Below are 21,736 nucleotides of genomic sequence, written 5' to 3'. Positions count from 1 at the left end.
CAAGATTCACCCTAATCTGACTTTCTAAAGTGAAAGCTGAGCTTTCGCTTTCATTTCAAAAATAATCTGTTTTGAGAGTCGAGGCTGGCCAAAGTACATTTTGTTTCAATGGTGCAAAAAGAGCACAAATATCTGAGCTGGAGGGAGTTCTTCTGCGGTCAAGGGATGGGACTTTGGAATCTTGCTCAGCCAAGACTGTGTTCCCTGGAACAGAAGAGCTCTGATCCTCAAAGTCCCAGCTGCCTGCTGGATCCCTGACATAATATTCAGTCTTTGTTGCACATTTTATGACTAGGATCTCGTCCACACTTCCACATGCCATGCCTAGAAAGCTTGGATCCAAGTGGTTTATCCCTTGCACCTCTTCTTTCCGAGCTAAAACTTGTTATTTAGTGATAGATCAGAACAAGTGACAAGGGGGGGGGGAGCTTGAATTGCCGTTTTCTCTGACTGAAGGCTAAATAGCTGTTTTCTCCAGGGAGGAGGCAGCGGGACAAGAGAAAGTGTGGATAAGCCCTAAGCCTGGAGTCAAGACATCTTTAACTGGAGGCAACCATAGAAGAGAGAGAGAGAGAGAGAGAGAGAGAGAGAGAGAGAGAGAGAGAGAGAGACGTGAGCATGCCATGGGAAAATTCTGCTTTCTTCAAAGCCCTGTCCAGATGTTCTCAGGATGCCTTGTAGAAAGGGGGGGGGGGGCAGGCCATGCCTGCTCATGATTATTAGCCCAGGCCTTACCCCAGAAGTAGCCAAAAAGCTGCGCTCCAGCTGTCCTTGTATTATACTCCTAACACTCCTCACCATTAGCCATGCTGGCTGGGGCTGATGTCCCAATCTGGAGGGTCCCACATTAGCTACCCCTCCCCTGCCTCATAGGCAAGAGTCTATAGCAGAACTTTCCAAACTTCTCATGTTGGTGACACACTTTTTAGACATGCATCATTTCATGACACCATACAGTGGTACCTCAGGTTAAGTACTTAATTCGTTCCAGAGGTCCATACTTAACCTGAAACTGTTCTTAACCTGAAGCACCACTTTAGCTAATGGGGCCTCCTGCTGCTGCCGCGCCGCTGGAACACAATTTATGTTCTCATCCTGAAGCAAAGTTCTTAACCTGAAGCACTATTTCTGGGTTAGTGGAGTCTGTAACCTGAAGCGTATGTAACCTGAAGTGTATGTAACCTGAGGTACCACTGTAATTAAGTTTTCCTAGCAAACCAGAGATTGAACTAACCCCTTTCCAGCCCTGGAGGAGTGCAGGGAACATTCGCACGACACATGCAGCCAACACACTAACGTGTCTCAACACACAGCTTGGAAAGCTCTGGCCTACATTTTATGAGCATGTGCAGTCTGCAAGGTCTTAGGCTCTTTAAATTTTATTGAGGCACTTCCTCTGAACATATGTATCCCACTTCCGAGTACACACATGTTCTGACAAATGTCTGAACAGTGCTGTTGACTGCCCCTGCCCTCAAATACAATCTTATGCTCCTTTCTCCAAGATGTATTGTGCATAACATTATTTTTTACACCTTTACATAGCACTCAGTAGTTGTATATGAGGATTCCTCAAGTGCTTTGAGAGGGGGAAACTGCATTGGTTGACCTTTGGAACTCACTGCCACCCATAATAGGATTGCCCAGTAGTGTAACTGAGTTTCAAAAAGGATGAGACAGACTCCTGGAAAGTCAGAATACCATTAAAAATATCTCAGGGACTCCATCATAATGCTTAAGCCTTCGGATACTGGTAATAAATATATAGAATCCAGAAGTCCAGTTAATCTTCTGAAACGGACTTGCTTAGGCATGTTTGCTTGGAAATAGGTCCTACAGAGTCCAGTAGAGCTTACTCTAAAGTAAGCATGCATAAATGCAAAGTCAGTGTGCAGCCTTCAGAACATACACATAGCAATCGCTTTGACTGGCTGATCAATTGTTTTCACTGACAGCAGTTGAAACATTGCTATATTGTTCTCTCATGGGAAACATTGCTTGTGGTTACTATGAATGAGGTGGATTTATGAATTAAGGCTGACTGAGTTCCCAAGTGTGCTGAACTGACAGATGCCACTGCAAATGCCTGAAAAGCTATATCTGTATACTGTTATATAACAGGAAAAGCTGTGAACGGTGGAAAATAATAATCCTGTAATGACTCACCAAATCTTGCCCAATTGCACATTTGGCAATTTTCTAAGGAATTAACTGGATGGGATATCATGTTTTTCTTTAGTAAAAAGCTCCAAGAAGCCTGAGAAAATAGCCCAACATTCTACAAATACATTAATACCTTTTAGCAAAATAAAAGGCCTATTTGCGAAAGGTGTCAATGGAACAGCTGCCTTGGGGGCAAATGAGTGTCTGTGCTTGTCACAATTCCAATGTGGATTAGGATTAATAACCGGCTTCTCTCCAACCCAGCCAGGTTGCAGATCAGATATTTACCTTATAAGCACTCCTCACCTGAACCATATCTGAACTATCTGTACTTGGATCACTTGGCATAGTTCTGGCCTTGCTCTTTTAAAGAAATATATATATATATTGTTTCTGGATCTCTGCCCGAACAGTAATGCTTCAAAAACAAATTTTGGCATGGCAGGATGGCATTTCCATCAAACACAAGAACTACAAAGTAATTCCAGGGATAGTTTTTCAGCTTGGCAAACTGGGGCTGTAGCTTCCTGAAAGAAAACCCAGAACCAGAGTCCACTCTTTCTCCACTCCCGACACCCGTATATAGTCATCAATCAATTAGAGGTGTATGTTGTCTTCTCTGTCTAAAAAGAGAGATGGAAGCACTTCTTTCCAGACTCATTAAAAATGGGAAGACGGGGAAGGAGGGAGAAGGAAAGAGAAAACTCTTCCAAATGGATTAAGAATGGCAAACCAAGTGAGGATGGTTACACCAGGTATGGGGAACTTTCTGGCCCTCCAGATGTTGCTGAACTACAACTGCCATTGTCCCTAGTCATTGGTTGTGCTTGCTGATGGGAGTTGCAGTTCAGCAACATCTGACGGGCCAAAGGTTCCCTACACCTGAAAGAAGGTGAGAGACCTTTCTGTTGTATGTATTGACCAGATGCAAAAGAGGACAGGACTCCTACATAGTTGTGTAGAGGAGGGAATTTTCAATCCTACTGCTAAAGGTACAGGAGCTCTGGTCTCTAAAAAGAATCTGGCCACCCTGAATACAAACTGCAAAGGAGGAGGATGGGGAGGAAACCAGAAGTAGTTGGCTCTGTCCATTGCTACCTCTGGTTCCACCTACAATTAGTTGTTCTGCTCCCCACTCCACGAGCTCCAACTAGCACCAGTCACTACTGGCTGAACTTTTCACAGATCCACTTAACTTATGTTTTCAATATGGCATACTGGTTCTACGTCAATGAAATCAGATGTTGCTAGGACTTCCTTAGAGGGAAATGGGTAGCTTATTGCCACCACCGTTATGACTCTCATAAGAACCAACCCATTATTTTCCAGTTGCCATGTGTCCTCTTTTTCCAGGACATGTCCTCTTTTTCATGGGTAGAGCGATCCATAGTTAAAAGTAGAAGTCGGCAAATGTGCCCTCTTTTTTGCTGTTCAAAACATGGCAACCCTACATCAGAGGACTTCCAGTCGCTGTTTCAGGAGCAAAGTAACAGTATTCTCCCATGTGACCCACAAGCAAAATCAGCTCTTGGCATTGATGCAACAGAGTAAAAAGCCAGTCAGTTCTTTGTCTTTTGAGCTTTCTTCTTCTTCTTCAACATTTGAAATACTTTGGGACCAATCTCAATATTAAATTATCCACTTTTTCCACTATGTGTTCCAGTAATAATAGGTGCTTATTTTGCTGAATTGTTTAAAATAACTATAGCACAAGGTAGGGTTCATTTCTAAAAGCTGACGGGGCTGCTAACAAGGATACCAAGCGCTCATTATCTCTGCTGTCTAAAATGCAAGAGCTTTAAAAGCCTGCTCAGCTTCCAGGAACTTTCTGCCAAATCCAGCCTTCAGTTAATTGACCTCAAGAACTTTTTTTCTGTGGGTTATGGGGTTCATTTGGAGCAGCACACAGGACTGAAACCTAAACTGCTTCTATTAAGCTAATAAACCACATCGGGCTTGGCTGGACACATGTGAACCTGAACCTTGCCTAACCAAACATGATCAAATGGGGTTTAGCTGGTTCCAGCTGTAGAGTAGATGAATTAACATGGGCTGGATGTGATGGACATTTCTGCAGAGTCTTAAGAGCAACAGTAAGTGTTTGTGCTTATTTTCTAAAGTCACCAAGCTTTCCTTGGCCTCCTTTAATCTGCCCAGCTGCAATAAAGATGTTCTTGGTCATTTTATTAGGAACACAGGAAGTTGCCTTACAGTGAGTCAGGCCAATGGTCCATCCAGCTCAGTATTGTTTACACTGACAGTGGGACTCTCAGTTTTCAGACAAGGTGACATTCTCAGACCTACTGGGACACGCAAGGCATCAAACCTGGGACCTTCTGCATGGAAAGCAGATGCTTTGTCATTGAGCTATGGCCCTTCGTTGCTTCAAGGACTCAACACACCTGCTAAAACTAGTTAACAATTCCACTCCCATCAGAAACCCTAGAAAGCTCCAGCCAGTCAATGTAGACAATACTGAGCTAGATGGACCAATAGTATCACTTGGTATAAGGCAAGTCATTTCTGCCCCTAGGTTTGGCTGTAAAACTATAGGGGAGTCAGTTGGACACAGGAAATATTTGTAGGGGGTACTTGTCAGGTGTGGAACGGCTTAAGCCTCCTCCATGGCAGATGTCTCTGTCCACATCTTGTCAGAAGTACAACTGGATCCATTATTTTCACTCTGCTCCCCTGCAGTACTTAAATCATCTTCAGCTTTTGGTATCAGATCTGCGCTTTAAAAATAAAATAAAATTCAGCAGCAGCACTCAACAGGAAGCGTTGTGGCTGCAAGGCAGCAGCCAGCACCTCTTGTAAGTTGCTAGGCTATTGCTTGGGAGACCAGGTGGTTGAAATCTCTCTTGGATCCAGTGGCTCAATTGTAACAGTAAACACAGAGACGCAAATCCAAGCTGGTCCCTAGAGATTGCAATAATGCTTCCACCCACATACTAGTTAACCACTAAACCCAGCCATTGCCATTGAATCTGCCACTGTCCACAGCCATTTGACATCCTAGTGGTATTACAACCACAACTCACTCTCCTGGATGTGCCTACCTGGATGTGGTAGGCTCCCTCCACCCCATTGGAGTCAGAGAGGTGCCATCTTATATTTCCAAAAAATACAATTCCTGGTGTCAGTTAGATGTGAGTGACAGGCTGCTGCACTGCTGGAATGGAGGAACTGAATCAAGTGGTGGCAGTGAGGGCCACTAGTGATGCAAGGTGAAGCAGGTGGCAGGATCCACAGGGGCAGCAGATCTGACCTCCAAGGAATGTATCCCTCACTGCAGCATTCTCCTTGGAGGCCAATCTGCCTCCTCCCCCATTTCACTTCTACAGTGTCTTCTTGATGAATAGAAGGCACTGCAAATCTCTCCCTCTCCTGCTCCTGATGTAGATCTTTATTGCCCCCTTGTTCCTGATGTTCACTCACCCCTTCTTCTCTGGCTGGGGGAGGCACCATTTTGTGGTTCGCCTCAGGTGCCAAGATGTCTTTGACTATCCCTGGTGGCCCTACAGTAAATGCTTGTTCTGGTGGCCCTTGCCTGGAAACATGTGCCCTGTATGCTGTCCAAGGATGCTGGGCCTGACAAAAGCACTGTATTTATTTATAAGAGTTATTTATATCCCTCTTTTCAGCTCTCTGAAGGGCCTCCATGACTGCTTCCATTGCCCACTGGATCACTCATCGCATCCCAGCTTATCCCACTTAGCTAAGGAAGTCAGGAGTTATTCTCTGACTCATCTCATCATAGTTTCCTCATGGTTTTGTAGTAAGCCAGGAACAAAGGGTGTATAGCTGCTGGGCTTAGGGAAGCAGTTATACTGAAGTGAGGAGCTCAAATGTACATTGTCCTGACTTGGCTTAACTTCTGATGGTCAAATTTGAGAAGCTCTAATTCTAAATAATTCACATACTTTTTCTTGACTTGGCTTGACTTCTGATGGTCAAATTTGAGAAGTTCTCATTCTAAATAATTCACATCTTTCTACCAATGCCAAAACCCATAGTGAAAACATATTAAGAGTATGGCTAGTAAATGTTTCCAGGAGAAAGTTTCCATCGGCTTTTGATGCAGATGTAATAAAGTTTAGATCCACTCCATCCATGCAAAACCAAATAGACGTAGATACACCTAATGCAGTGTCTTTGATAGCATGACTGAGCTGAAAAAGAAACTGTCTGTTTGTCCAAGAAAATATAATGTTTCTTGTCACGATACCAAGCCCTGGTAAATAGGTCAAAACACACACTGATGATTTCACATCTATGATGTGCTAAATAATCTCAGGCTATATGATCTTTGGCAAAATGAATGCCATGAAGACCTGCCAAACTAAAATAAGTGAATTAAATTTAAAAATCTTGAAACGAAAAGCTTTTTTTTAATATATATATTTAAAAAAACAGTCTGGCAAAAAACCAAGACTAAAAAGAACAGACCATGTACCCTATTAAGGAATGTGGGAATTATAAAAACAGAAGAAGACAGATCAAAAACACATTTGGTTTTTGCATCATGGAAAAATGATTTCACTCGGCATTTTGCCCTGTGTGTGAGTGTGTGTGTTTTAAATCTTGTGCTTTGTTGGAAAAGCACGGACATTATATGAATCATGGACCCATCTGCAGGGGTTCTGGACTGTTGAAGGACACAAAAGGATGGAGACCTCAAAGAAACATCAAAGGAGTTACAATTTAAACTAATCAACAGAAACTAGTAGTCCTGGAGCGGGTGAAAGACACAGGCAGAGGAAACATAGGAAAATGACAGGCATATTCCCCCTTCCCCAGAAGATGAGTCTATTTATTTGTTTTTGTGTCCATAGAGAGGTATGTTTGTGTGATTTCCCCACAAACCAACACAACAGCACAAAATTCAGACTTAGCAACTCATCAGAGTCATTGTGTTTGTTTACCTGTGTCCTTGGTTACCAGATGCCAGGCTGCACTCTCACTGCTATGGCAGGAATGATGATTCATGAAACGGTTAATTTCCCCATTCAGAGCACGAGCCTGGATCTAATACAGAACATGCAAACAAACCACCCCAAATTCTATGCTGGGTTACACCACACACAACACAGGAAGCAACAACAGAGCTTTGAGCCATCCTGTGTTACTGTAACTGCAATCATTCAATGCGTTTCTCATTCATCAGCCAAGCAACCCTGTCAGAGAGGGTAAAGTTACTCCCACTTGACAGATACAGTCGACGGTGCACTATGTTCTGTTTTGTTTTTAGTTCAGGGGCTTTTTAAATAGTTGAATGGAGAGGGTCTTCTGAATCAGAAAGATAACAGAAACCTGACTGTTGCTATTTTGGAAGCAGGTTCAGTCACATATGGGCAAATTCAGCTTGCATAGATATAGGTCTTGCACAACAAACCCACTTCCCCAAAAGACCCACAGTTGTTTTATGAGAAATAAAGTGTTTCTCTTATTGCATTAATATCCCACCTTTTCCTCCAAGGATATAATGGACTGACTGGGTGCACAGGAATGGTGGGAGGCACCATCCAGGGAACCCCCTCGGAGATTCCCCAGGGGAAGAAGGCACAGAGCCAGGGGATTGGTGGTGGGACAGCAATGAGTGGACAGAGGGAAAAGACTGGGAGGAGGAGGTGTTGAAAGCTGAAGAGGTAAAAGGGTTTAGTGAGCAGGAAGAGTCTGTGGCAGGGAGTAGTCCAAAATCAGAGGCAGAAGCAGAGGCTGGACAGGAGTGTGGCCAAGAGGCAAACTGCTGAAGAAGTCAGGGAGTCTCCCCCTCCTGCTGTGACCAGCTCGCCTCCCCCCTGGTCTCCCAGAACACAAAGATTAGTGAAGAGGGCAGAGCAAAGAAAGACAAGATGAAGTTAATAGTAGTAGTAATATTTATACCCCACCCATCTGGCTGGGTTTCCCCAGCCACTCTGGGCATCTCCCAGCAGAATATTAAAAACTTCTCTAAACAGGGCTGCCTTCTAAAAGTCAGGTAGTTTTTTATTTCCTTGACATCTGATGGGAGGGAGTTCCACAGGGCAGGTGCCACTACCGAGAAGGCCCTCTGCCTGGTTCCCTGGTTCCTGCTTGGGAAGGATCTGGGGAGAAAAAGACTTAGGGAACTGTGGGAAGGTGAGAACCTTCAGTCTTCTCAACTACCTCATTGGGGCAAGGTCTACTGAGAAGAGTTGCTGTGCTCATTCAGCCTGAACTTCCCTTGTAAGTTTGTGACTGCTATTTGTTCCTCTGGCGAAAATGAAGCACTGCAACTTTTGATTCATTTGGTAGGGATAAAGCAGATTTGGAGTGAAGGTAACATTGGTTCAAGGGCCTGCAGGTTGCAAAATTAGAATGTGAATGAGATGAGATGTCTTGAAACTGCAACACCCTGTGTGTGGGATCTCAGAACAAAAAGCTACAGCAAAAAGGCAGAGAGGAGACCAAGGATGCAGAACAGGCACTTCCTAATCTGACCATCACTGCTGCCAGGGGTGCGCTATCAACAGAATGGGAAGTAATGAGATAGCAGTTGAACATAAAAGTTGTTACTCTGTGAGCAGAGTGAGACTAAAATGTGTTGAACTTGTTTAACACTTGCAGTATGTCTATTCTTAATGCATGAGGTTTCTGTAGTGTTCTGGGTAGGGTGGATTTGTGCATTCTCCCTCAAACAGACTTTCAGACTGTTTTTTTAATATATATATTTTCTTCTGAGCCCAGTCCAAATGTTAGTCATCGCCATCTGATTATCCACATGTGCTTTGCATTAAACAGCCTGTGTCAGAAAATCCGCAGGGCAGATGTTAAACGGAGGATTTGTTTTATGTTTACAGGTACGAAGATGGATTAAGAGCCCTATGGTGAGCATGGAAAAACATCAGGCCAGCAGCCTCAAATACCCGGGGTCCACTGTGATGCATATACCTCAAGGGGAGCCTGACATTGAGGCTCCGTTATGTCAGATGTGCTTCAGTGACCACGCTTTTCCAAGAGGGATTGTCCCACAGGACACAGAGTCGTGTTCCTGGGAAGACCACAGAAGCTGCAAAGTAAGCAAGATTCTTCCTCGCTTCTCACGCCACATGCAGTTCTCCGCTGTGATAAGAACATATTACACCTAGCTTTCCATGGGGAAAGGGCTGCAATTCATACATTCAAGGGTGAAATGGGGGTCCCTCTGAAGTGATATAAGCTAGAGGAGATGTGAGCTAAAAGCCCCATCTAGCTTTTGTGCATGTGTTGACTTTGCACAAAGGCAGGGGGCTGTATCCAATGAGTGGAAAACAGCTAGTGCAACCCATCTTGCCCTTCCCTCCTCCCTCCTTTGTATCACCCCTGATTTGATTCAAAGGGGTTGGGAGCCCACCTGAACAGTGGAGGCTGTGCCCTGTGGAGCTGCAGTGACAAGGAGGAAATCACTTGGAATCAGGCCAAAGGATCTTGCTCCAGTAGCAGCTCCACTTGTGCAAGATCCCTCCGCTCAATGTTTGACAGTTCCCTCTTTCCACTGAAAACCCATATGACAGAGCCCTTCCTCTGGTCCTCTGGGGAGGGTTTCTGGGGGGAGGCTTGAGTCTTCAGGAGAATGAGGAACAGGAAGATTGGTTGAGCAAGTTGCCTTCCATCTGCACAATGTAAGAACCTAAGGGCCCTACTGAGTCAGGTCAACTGGAAATCCACAAGCAGGACCTGAGTGGTCCAGAGCTCTCCTCACTTATGACTTTCAGCAACTAGTATACAGAGGCATATGACTTGAGAGTGGAGGGAGAACACCATGACTAGTAGCTACTGATATCCATATCTCTTCCATGGATTTGTCTAATAAGAACATTGGCTATACAACCTATGGTGCCGAACTCCTTGCAATGCCCCCTGTGTCACCATCCATTATCGAAATAATAAGTGTGAACACTCTCCATTTGTTGGATTAGTTTGGAAGGGATCATACTTCAGTGGTAGAGTACTTATCTGTCATAGAGAAGACCTTGTGTTCAATCCCTAGCATCAGTAGCAGCCAGTGCAGTGGAGCCGAGCCCTCTTGAAGCCAGCATCCATACTGGACTGGGCAGGGCAGTGGTAAGGTCAGGGCTCCTCTGACACAGCAGTGCCATTGTCATTGGCTGATGTGAATGGTGTCTGAGGTCCAGGAGAGCTGCTGCAGACAGAGTAGACAATACTGGACTGGATCGACAAATACTAGGACCTGGTTTAAGGCAGCTTCCAATGTTTCTAATGGAGAGAACTGAAGACACCTATCACCCACTCTTATTTTGTTGCTTCCACGGGGACATTTTCCTGGCAATTTTGTAGTATGTCATGGGGCCTTATGGCAATCCTCCATCATAGACAGTTGTGCCCCCTGTGTTTGGCAGAGCCAGCCAAATGGTTTCCATCATAAAACTGGTCTAAATATTCAGAAAAAGCATATGGCGCGGGCAGCCCTCACAGCACCATTAATTGTTAACACTGACTTGGTGAACTGACTGGGAGTGCTTGATTGGAAGACCCACTTTCCCGTGTGCTTATTTATTATATTTATATATTGCCTTTCCTCCAAGGAGCAAAAGGCAATCCACATAGTGACACACATACCCCATTTATCCTCACAACCACCCAGGAAGAAAGGAAGGAAGGAAGGTTAGGATGAGAGAGAGTGGACTGGCCCAACTTTGCCCAGTCAGTTTCATAGCTGAGTGGGAATTTGAACCTGGCTCTCAGCAGTCTTAGTCCAACATTCTAACCACAGCACCACATAAACGGCTCTGAGGTTTTTTTTAAAAAAGGAAATGTAGCATTCAGTATAATAACCTTAACAAATCCCTGTTTAATAAGAAGCTAGCAGGCAATATGCTGCAGCAGAAGCAGCCCCAGCAAAAAGAGGATTCCAATATAGCAAACCTAGCCAGATTATTGTATTAAAATTGCATCTCCTTCTGCATTGTGGATTTTGGCAGCCAAACAGATCCAGGTTTCTCAGAAAGCAAAATTCACATTGTGGACCATTCAAGCCACGGAAGGGTTCCAAATCTCCTGGTTTTGTTATGATAGGAGTTTTTTAAAAGGTACTTGAAAACAGTAATAGCTCCACATTAAAAAAGAAACAGCAATAGGTGAATAAAAATGTTGGCCATAATAATAATAATAATAATAAAAATCTAATTATTCTTCAGAAGCTGAGTTCCAGTGATGACTTTCCCCTAAAATATGAAGTTTGGACCAAATAATTAAAGAAATAAAAGACACTTGTGTAAATTATTATGCTAGCTCTAAGACTCAGGCCTGTCGGAGCCTGCTGCACAAAAAAGGCCTCAATAGCTGATTTCCATTACATTTGCACATTCATATGGAAAAGATTTAGCTGAATGGAGATTTTCTTCACCCCTCTTTCCTTTTGCTAAAGGCAGCGTAGAGATGTAGAGATGTTTCCTCAGCAGGAAAAAAGCACAAAGAGGAGATGCCATTCCACAATCTTGACACAGTTTGAAAAGGTCACTTAAAAGCGCACCATGCGCACATAGCACGATATGCACATAGGACAACCCAGAGGATTTGCTCATGAAAGATTAGCAGGCAGGGAGCCTTTGACATCCAAGGACTAGTATTTCGACGTTAAGGATTTGCACACTCATCCAGAGGCATGTCAGCTGCTGCCATCGAAGCACAATCCTGCGCCAAAGCGGCAAGTGCAGACTCAAGAAAAGCAAGCGTGTTGGTGCAACTAATGTTGTGGCGCTTCTGCACCAAATGGGCACCTTTCAGGGCAGGAGGGAGGGATGGCATTGATCACCAAAACCACAGTGTGTGTGAAGGGGCAAGGGAAAGGCACAACTGGATGGGAAAGTTAAACAATCAGCCTTGCCCATATGTTTGGAAATTCACAGACACTACCCAGTGGTGTAGGATTGCATCATGGGGAAAGTGGCTCCCATACTTCTGGGTGCGTTTGTGAGGAGGGCCTCCCTGAGATCTGCTGTGCTGGCAAATCCATTCTTGAGAAGTGGGGGACATGAAGGATGGCCGAATGAGATCATAACAGAGCATTCAGTCAGGGCCCTGTAGGATTGGTCTTCTGTAGTTTTCATCACTTACTCTGAATATTGGCATACATTAGTGTCCATGTAAGTGTACACTAAGTGCATGTTAAATTGTCCTGAGGTTCCTGGTTGTCTTGTAAGTGGGGTTGCCATGTGTCCTCTTTTTCCAGGACACACCCTCTTTTTCAGGGGTAAAAATTGAGTTTATTTGCTATGAATGGCTGTCATAGCGTCCTCTTTTTTGCTTTTCAAAATATGGCAACCTTACTTGTAAGACAGAGTATAAATTCGAAATAAATGCAAGTGTTGGAGCTGTGTTTGAATAGGCAGCATTGCAGGGATCAAACTTGCAGCTTCAATGACTCTGATCTCTTGCCATCAGCTACAGAACAATTGTGTTTCAAGTCCAGCCCATCTGGAGTGCATTGTTGGATAGGAAGGGTCACAAGACCAGCATTTCTGGCACAGATAATTCACCTCCCTGAATTAAAATTGTTTTGCCTTCTCTGATACATCATCCTTGCTTTTGCTCTCATGTGCAGTTTTTAACCCTCAAGCGCTGAACTGGGAATGTGGGAGGTGCTCAAACAGACACACCTCTGACTAGGTTAAAAGGATTGTGATTTTTTTCTGTTTTATTCCATGTGAACATTGCCAATTAAAGCATGTGCTGCCTCATTCGATGCTTGTAACCTTAACTTTCAAAACAAAGCCAAGCACACATTACATAACAAGGGCAACTGAAAATAACCTAGCTTTAAAAGAGCTGGCACAACAAGTTTGAATACCAGTTTTGCTTTTAGATGAATATCCCCCCGCCCCCCCCCTCTCTCTCAAAACTGGCTGTGCAACTCTTGGATTAACATGGAAAACACATAAGCCCTTCAATAAGATTTTCTCTGGCATAGTTGTGCTGTATTGATTTATTGATTTGCTTTGTCGCCCACCACAGAAATATTAGTAAAAGTAGAGCAGTTTTAAATGATGTTGGCAGGAGAAAAAAGAAAATCAAGTGTGTTGTGTTTTAGTTCTGTTTTTAGATTATTTGACCTAAAGACTTCAAAAATAACGAATTCCAAATATTTTTCTGATACATCAAACATTTCTCTTACCCAATAAACAAGATAAATCTGTTATTGTCTGTCAAAAAGACTCTAATAGTACAACCCTGTTCATGTTTGCTAGAAAGTATAAGTCCCACTATGTTCATTTGTTCCCTAGTAAGGATGATTAGGATTGCAACTTTAATTGGTGCAATTTATTAACACCTGTAAGGTGCAGCAGCAGCAGCAGCAGCAGCAGCAGCAGGTGAGGAGTCAGTGCAGCGGCAGTGCCCTCTCAGTGGCAGAGATGTGGGGGGTAAGGCCAAAAATGCCATGTTGGGTGATCTTGTTAATGCCCTCACACCAGTGAATGTAGCATGACTGCTTTGGAAAGGGTATCGCTGCTGCTCCAACCCTCTACTCATGTGCCACTGTTTGGTAAGGTGTCGTTTAAAAGCAGCATTTGTAAGTACCCAATCATATTTTTGGACTTAGCCCAAAGTTGCCTATAGATGAATGTTGGACCAAATGCTTCCTTGTTGCCCCAGATCTGTCAGCTATGTGGTCCAAAGCTATCTGTGGTGTCTCAGGCTGGGGCTTCCGAAAAGTTGAGCCTCTGTCTGTTGGGCAACTCAGTCACTTTCAAGAGAAACAAAGGTCTGCTGTGATATCACGGGGCCTCTTGTGGGTCCAGTGGAGATTGACATAGCTGATGACCTTACATACAAACAGCATTTCAGGTGCTGAGGGTTGGGGGCTGGACATGCAGCCTGCCCTGCACCTCCTAAGCTAGACTTGGGGCCCTCGGGAACAGTAATGGATGACATGGCGTGGAGACACTTCTCACCTGGCCTTCATTTGGTTGCATCACTGCTGCCAACCCAGAGGCAGAGGGGAAGGCGGGAGGCAGTGGTGCAGGTGGTGTGGTCAGCAACCTTTTTCAGCCATGGGCCGGTCCACCATCCCTCAGACCATGTGTGGGGCTGGACTATATTTTTTGGGAGGGAATGAACTCATTTCTATGTCCCACAAATAACCCAGAGATGCATTTTAATTAAAAGCACACATTCTACTCATGTAGAAACATGCTGATTCCTGGGTTGGATTGAGAAGGCGACTGGGCTGCATCCAGCCCACGGGCCTTAGGTTGCCTACCCCTGTGCTAATGCATTGGCAGACCGGAGCAGCACATCCCTTTTTGCTGCCTGAGGTGACATGAGGCACCATCCCCGCTACTGCTATTCCACCAAAGCCTTGCTTACTGGGGTCAAGCAGCTGTGGAGGCTTCCAGTGAGACCTCATAATAGTTCTGAGAGATCTAGCCAGAAGCTGCCACTTTTCCTCACTTTTCCAGCAGTGGTAGGGGCGGGTGGGGCACCTGTGGGGATACTTCCCCGTGCCTGAGGTGGCTGCCTCACTCCACCTCATGGGTAGGCCAGAGGCAATACTGGATTGGCTCTGCTGGTGTGCATTTGCAGCATGCCAGCCTCACCTCTCCCCCTCTGAGCAGAGGCCAGGTGAGCCAGGTGAGCAGGCAGCAGTGCCCCACACCAGTATCTGCTGCTGTGCAGGAATGATACTGGCCCTTCAACCAGCTTTGAAGTCAGCTCCAAGTGCCCATCTGATCAGCTTCTGTATCAGGAATGGAGGAGATGGCATCTTGCCCTTTGCTTCAGGCACCAAGAGATCTTGAACTGGCCCTGCATACAGATGCTTCTAACTGTGGCCTGATTGCCCTTTTGTGAGGTTGAAAAGCTGCTTCAGGCAGAGGCCACTGAAAGCGAGGGAGGAGTCGTGAGGCCATCCACAGTTTTTCCTGCTCTCGGTTGCCCCCTCTCAAAGTGGCTCTAAGAAAGGTTAATGGGGGGGGGGACTACATTATGTAAGCATTCACATGAAACCTCACAGTGGATGGACAAATGTAGCTCAGAAGCACGAAAGCAGCAGCTTCTGAAGCCATCGTCTGATCTTTGTCCACTTTATCTTCATACGGTTGGCATGATGAGTGACCAGGTAGAGCTTATGGAGGCTAATAAAAATTTTGACTATTTATACACATGTCATCCAGTCTTAAAACCCAAAATCAGTTTTTAAAAATAACTAAATCTGCATTTGGGAGCAATTAGAGCATGGGTATTTCAGCATCCCGCATTTTAAAATCCAACAGTAGCTGGTTTGCAAAGTGTTTGGTTTATGTGAGTTAGCAAAAACCAAAATCATCCCTCAAATTCTGAGCCAAAATTCTGAAATGGAAGCCATAGCTTTGGCCCATTTCCTAAACAGTCACTTCTCAATGACTAGGTTGACGGCAATATAAATATTGTATTACAGTGGTACCTCAGGTTAAGAACTTAATTCGTTCCGGAGGTCCGTTCTTAACCTGAAACTGTTCTTAACCTGAGGTACCACTTTAGCTGCTGCCGCCACGCCACCACCACGTGATTTCTGTTCTCATCCTGAAGCAAAGTTCTTAACCTGAAGCACTATTTCTGGGTTAGTGGAGTCTGTAACCTGAAGCGTATGTAACCTGTGGTACCACTGTAATTAAGTTTTCCTAGCAAACCAGAGATTGAACTAACCCCTTTCCAGCCCTGGAGGAGTGCAGGGAACATTCGCACGACACATGCAGCCAACACACTAACGTGTCTCAACACACAGCTTGGAAAGCTCTGGTCTACATTTTATGAGCATGTGCAGTCTGCAAGGTCTTAGGCTCTTTAAATTTTATTGAGGCACTTCCTCTGAACATATGTGTCCCACTTCCGAGTACACACATGTTCTGACAAATGTTCTGAAAAACTAAGAACCAGCATTTTAAATTTAACCCAGAGGCCCAATGCCCAGCTGGCACAAGAGCAGCTGAATATGCTCTTGGCTGCTAATGTGGCAACCTGCGTTAGTTGCACCATGTGATTCATCTTCAAGGGCCGCCCCATGCAGAATGCATGACAGTAGTCAGTCCTTGGTGTAACAAAGCACAGATAACTGTTAAGAGGTCTTAGCTATCCAGAAAGTGACATATCTGAGATATCAGATATAATTGATTTTTAAAACGAGTTTTTGGCCATTGCTTCTCCAAAAGTGGATCCATTAGGCTGCCCAACCTAAGTACCTACTTGGACAGAGCAGCAAATACAGTACAGAGATAGCAGGTATATTACTATGCCCAGTCTTTCTGCCATTCTAGTGCCTTATCATTCTTAAGAAGAAGATAAGGAGTTTTTATTGCAAAATCTGAGTAGTTTAGAGAGAGGATCTTCTGTGAGAGCAGGATGTTTGTTCTGATTATTAAATTGAAATACCATATCTGCTTCCATGGTTTAGTAATGGTTTGATATAGGGTTATTACGAAAGTTATTTAGATGCGTCAGAAGAGCTGAACACAAAGAGTTTTAAAATGAGGCATGGGGAAGGAGAGCCAGCAAATGGGCAGGCTAAAATTATATGTAATTCCAATGAACACCATCAAACTGTGCTGCACGCAGCTGGTGCTCCTCCTCTTTCCCCCTCTCCTCCCCTTCCCCAATGCTTGATGACAGAACAAATGTCATTCCAAGGAAAGCTGGCAAATCTTTAGTATGACTCAGATCTGAGACATGATAGGTCAGGCGCCTGCTATGCAAATCAGCAGTGACTGCACTCAAGCATTATTAAATCCCACTTGAATCTGTTCAAGGGTTCTGAGGCATCATAGTCAAAAGCAAATACCACTGGTATGGGTTGGATTGCTGCCTCTTCCCAAGTGGGAAAGTAAAGAGGGCAGCACTAATCCGGAAAGGTGAATTTAAGCACGTGGGAATTAAGGGAAATCCATTCCTAAACTCTAAATCTGAATTTGTATGGGGCCCTTGATGAGTGATTGTTTAATATCCCAGGGTGGTATCCAGTGTTAGTCATAGTAAAAGCAAACCCATTGAAATCAATGGAGTTGGAGAAGTGCATTAATATCAGTGGGTCATCTCTGTGTGAGACTTACTGTAGTTGGGCATCACCCAACACCCACACACCCACACCCACACACCCACACACACACACAGAGAGAGAGAGAGAGAGAGAGATTGAAACTAATGAAGGAGAAAGCTTCTAATTAAAGTTACAAGGGACCTTTGCTGATTTGGATTTACATCTAGCTAAACATTATAATAAGGGACGCGGGTGGCGCTGTGGGTTAAACCACAGAGCCTAGGACTTGCCAATCAGAAGGTTGGCGGTTCGAATCCCCGTGACGGGGTGAGCTCAGTCCCTGCTCCTGCCAACCTAGCAGTTCGAAAGCACGTCAAAGTGCAAGTAGATAAATAGGTACTGCTCCGGCAGGAGGGTAAACGGCGTTTCCGTGCACTGCTCTGGTTCGCCAGAAGCGGCTTAGTCATGCTGGCCACATGACCCGGAAGCTGTATGCTGGCTCCTTCGGCCAATAAAGCGAGATGAGCACCGCAACCCCAGAGTCGGTCACAACTGGACCTAATGGTCAGGGGTCCCTTTACCTTTACCTTTTAAACATTATAATGAAAGTTGTTGGCCATCAGGACAGAAACTAAGAGATAGTATAGCACTATTGTTCCTATTGCCTATGTTTGACTCAAACGACAATTCCTGACCAGGGTCTCAGGAGAAGGAGGCTGGCATTCTTCAGCTGCTGCTTTTCTTCCAGCAGAAACAGATCTATCCAAGAAACCCAGTGTTTGTGACACACAGGGGAGTAGGAAAGGGGGGCGGTAGGGGCAGACCCGCCCCGGGTGATCTCACTGAGGGGGGGGGGGTAACATTCAGCGTGACTCCCAAGCCGTCGGGGTAAGGGAGGAGCTGCGCCGCTTTGCCATCAGCATTCCCCCCTTCCCTCTTGGGGGAGGCTTGGGAGTCGCGGGTGGGCGGCGCACCAAATGTCCGTCATGGGTGGCTCGCTCTGCCCCCAGCTGCAGGGCCTGCATGCTGCTCCGGGCACCTGAGCGGCTATCCCATGCCTGGCAGGGCACCCTCTGTGCTACACCCCCCTCGGGAGCGTGCCCGCCCTGGGCAGAGCAGGCATATCCCCTGCCACTAGTGACACATTCATGATTTGAAAAGAGGTCTATGTTATGCTCAACACACAGCAATTTAAATGACCATTCTCTGTTCACAAAATTGTGCCCTTGGCCAGGTTCTTAATAATTTAATTATTAAGCATGAACAAAAGAAACATGTTAGGAAGCATTAGTTTGAAGGAGGGAGTGCTTTTCGTGTGCCTCTTATTGGATCAGAAATGTGTTTCTGAGTTGCACAAGGCAATTCTTTTTGACATTTAATGTCAAAATGTCAACATGCCAAAGTTACATGAGATTGTGATCTGTTTTCTGTTGAGAGGTTTTAAGAAATGAAGAGTCACTGGTATGGCATTCTAGTTAAGTTGTGCAAGGACTGGAAGGGTGCAACACTGGATTCCACTCCATGACATTTCACATGCTACTGCTGTTGAGGATCAATTTGAGCTGATCAGCATATTATAGGACCAGTCATTGCAGAGTAAATAAATACAGAATGCAGACAAGAACTTTCGGTAGTGTGTAACAAAGTGCCAGGGCCCTCAGGCAATGATCCTTGGACCTTGGTGTAAGAATAAGCATCCTAGAAGTGTCCCTGCATTCATCTGTGAAATTCTGGAGGCTGTAAGGCGTTATACCCATACTAGTACTATTACAGATTTGGGATACTAGGGTTTGGGGGTACAAAAGCGCCCATAATTCTTAAAAGTTTGTGAATGTTAGAAATTACTGAATGCTACAAATTACTAAATGCTTGGGGTCTTCCCGGGGGGGGGGGGGGGGAGAGACAGCTTAGCAGTGTAAAAATGCAGGCTAAGCTTGTTTTTCAGGGTATAGCCTGGGTTGTCATTAAGCATGACAAAGGTGTTGATAGCCATCAAATGCAAAGAGAGAGCAGGGACCAAGACTGGCTGTTTCTTTGGACCCAAGCTTGCTGAAGCTATGAAAGGAATAATGAGGGATACTCTTGGGGTGTAATGTTCTTCACCCCCTCCACTGAAGGTTTTAGGTGTAGATATGTGTAAAGTAAACCATATTTCTTAAAGACACTACTTTCCACTGTGCCTCGATTTTCCCAGCAGAAACACAACCCTGGGTGAGCACCTGGAACCCCCTGGAATCTTGCTACCACTTCACAGATATTGGGGTGGCCTGCAACAATACAGAGCATCATTTACAGAAGCCAAATATCCTAAGCCTAACAGAAAGATTGTTCAAAAGCTTTTCCTGGCCACTGCATGCTTACATCTCATTAGCCAGAGAAATGTTGAACAATGCCACTCTGCAAATATATGGCTAGAATAAGGCTCCACATTGTTCTTCTGACTCATGAGATGTAGATTCTCTTAACTCCATTCCAACTTTTTCACACTCCTGGATTTTTCGAAGACTAAAGTGTTATGTTTTGGGAAAGCAACTGACAATGGAGTACTTCTATGTAATATGGTGGAAAACTGAGTGATATCATGCCTCCGATCATTAAGTACTTCTGTCATTCGTCAATCACTATGCAAATTGTGGAGCGATGCTAAAGCTAGCCCAAGGCCATCAGAGAGCCTGCAGGAAACAAGGTGTGTGCTACTCAACTGGCAGAGAGGGAGGTCTACCAGCAGAGCAGCACTTTCATTGCTGGACCCCACCCCCTGTACACCCGCAGAACGCTCTGCAGCAGAATGCTCTCTGGTGGGGTTCCAAAATGGGGTACGTTGGGGCAGCCAAGGCTTTGCAGGATCCAAAGTCCCCTTATTTCCTTGACTCCTGTCCAAAGTAGTTCCTAAATTATGCCAGCCCTGGCGTGGTGCAGTCAGCACACAGCTTCATCTACATGGGCTTAATTGGGCTTAGCGAGACCTGCAGCTCAGAATGACCTTTGAATGTGACCTTAACTTTTTCAGCCCTAGCAAGTAACTTTTAGAAACTTTTCCACAGGTTTGATTAGCACATGCAACAGCTGTGCAAAAGCTCCTGTGCTGTTTTATCTGTACACCTGCCTGGGGCCTGCTGCCTATACACCTGCATGGACATTGTCCTTTTCAAATGGAAGTCATTTAACTCAAGGAAGTTATCTCAGTGGAAAATCCCAGTGCATGTGAACTCGCTAAGGAGACTCCCACTTTGCAATAGTCTCATCTTTGCCAGGATTTTTGAAAAGATAACATAGTTTACCCATCAGTGATTGCCCCACTGTACTCAAAATGAAATGCCTGGGCAAATAAAAACATCTTAACGTGTTGCCAAAAAGAGTCCCGTGTCAGCACCAGTCTTTTACCTTTGGGAGGCCATTCCAAAACTGGGCAACAATCACTGCAAATGCCCTCAGTGAATCCATAAAACATATTTTCTACAGACGGAACTCAGAGAATGGCTCATCGGATTACCTTAATGCAAACATTATGTACAAACAATCTGAACAGTCAGTTTTATGATAGTACTCAGGGAGTGATTAAAGACTTGTCTATACAAGAACTAGCGCTGACTCAATATGATAGGTCATTTCAACTCATTCAGAGACTCCGTAACCAGTATTACTTGGTCACTAAGAACATCAAGAGAGCCCTGCTGGACCAGGCCAAACACCCATCTAGACCAGCATCCTGTGCTGACAGTAGTCAACCAGATGTAGCTCAGTTGGTTACAGCTTGGTGCTGATAACGCTAAGTTTTGCAGGTTTGAGCCCCATATGGGACAGCTGCATATTCCTGCACTGCAAGGGGTTGAATTAGATCAGAGCTTTCCAAATCCTCAGGGTCCAATCCAACTCTACAATTCTATGATTCTAGCCTATGGGAAGGCTGCAGGCAGGATCTGAATACAATAGCATTTTCCCCACCTATGATTCCCAGCGACTGACATTCAGAAGCATGCTACTTAACCAAGCAGAAATCCCTACAAAAACATTTCCCCCTCCAGTCAGGGCCCAGGGCTTGTATCTACATGGTTGACCAAAAATTGTCCTTCAGATGTCTATTCCTCAGTCTGTAGTGTAGGGGTGGGGAACCTGTGGCCTTCCCGTTGTTGCTAGACTCCCAATTTCCATCAGTCCCAGCCAGCATGGGAGCTGGAACCCAACAACTTCCAAAGAGCCACAGGATCCCCATTTCACAACAGCAACAACAACAACCTCTTCCATCTATTAAGGATGCATATTTGGAAGCAGGGCTGAAAATGTTCCTGGCAGCATCTGATGCTGATGGCTAAACATGTTGGCATCCCTGAATAGGCTGCAGCCATGTAGAAATGTGGTGCTGGCTTCTAATAATATCAGGGTGGGGGTTTCTTCCCCTGAGAAAGTACCACTACGGTCACACACAATGCAGGTAGAGTAAAATCAGGTTTTGGTAGACATGCTGTGGAAAAGATTTCAGACATTGGGTGGTGTTGTGGCACACACTCTCACATACCCATGTCCCTCACTCCCTTGGTCAGTGTTCAGCCATTACATGGTTGGCACTGGCCCTCCTGGTTAAGTATGTGGGTTGAAGCATGAGAT

General features: G+C 45.0%; 1 protein-coding gene across 1 annotated transcript in view; it reads left to right on the top strand.

Moving 5' to 3' along the window:
• The window catches only part of SGK1 (serum/glucocorticoid regulated kinase 1), a 72,564-nt gene that overhangs the window by 22,338 nt on the left and 28,490 nt on the right, over positions 1-21,736 (top strand). The window contains exon 2 of the mRNA XM_083498188.1: positions 8,985-9,200. Within this exon, the coding sequence (XP_083354314.1) occupies positions 8,985-9,200 (216 nt within the window). The remainder of the gene's footprint in view (positions 1-8,984; positions 9,201-21,736) is intronic.

This window comes from Podarcis liolepis (assembly GCF_965112155.1).
Source record: "Podarcis liolepis genome assembly, chromosome: 3".
NCBI classification, from domain to species: Eukaryota; Metazoa; Chordata; class Lepidosauria; order Squamata; family Lacertidae; genus Podarcis; species Podarcis liolepis.
The sequence above is the reverse complement of the archived record's forward strand: the minus strand, read 5'-3'. Positions and strand labels throughout refer to the sequence as shown.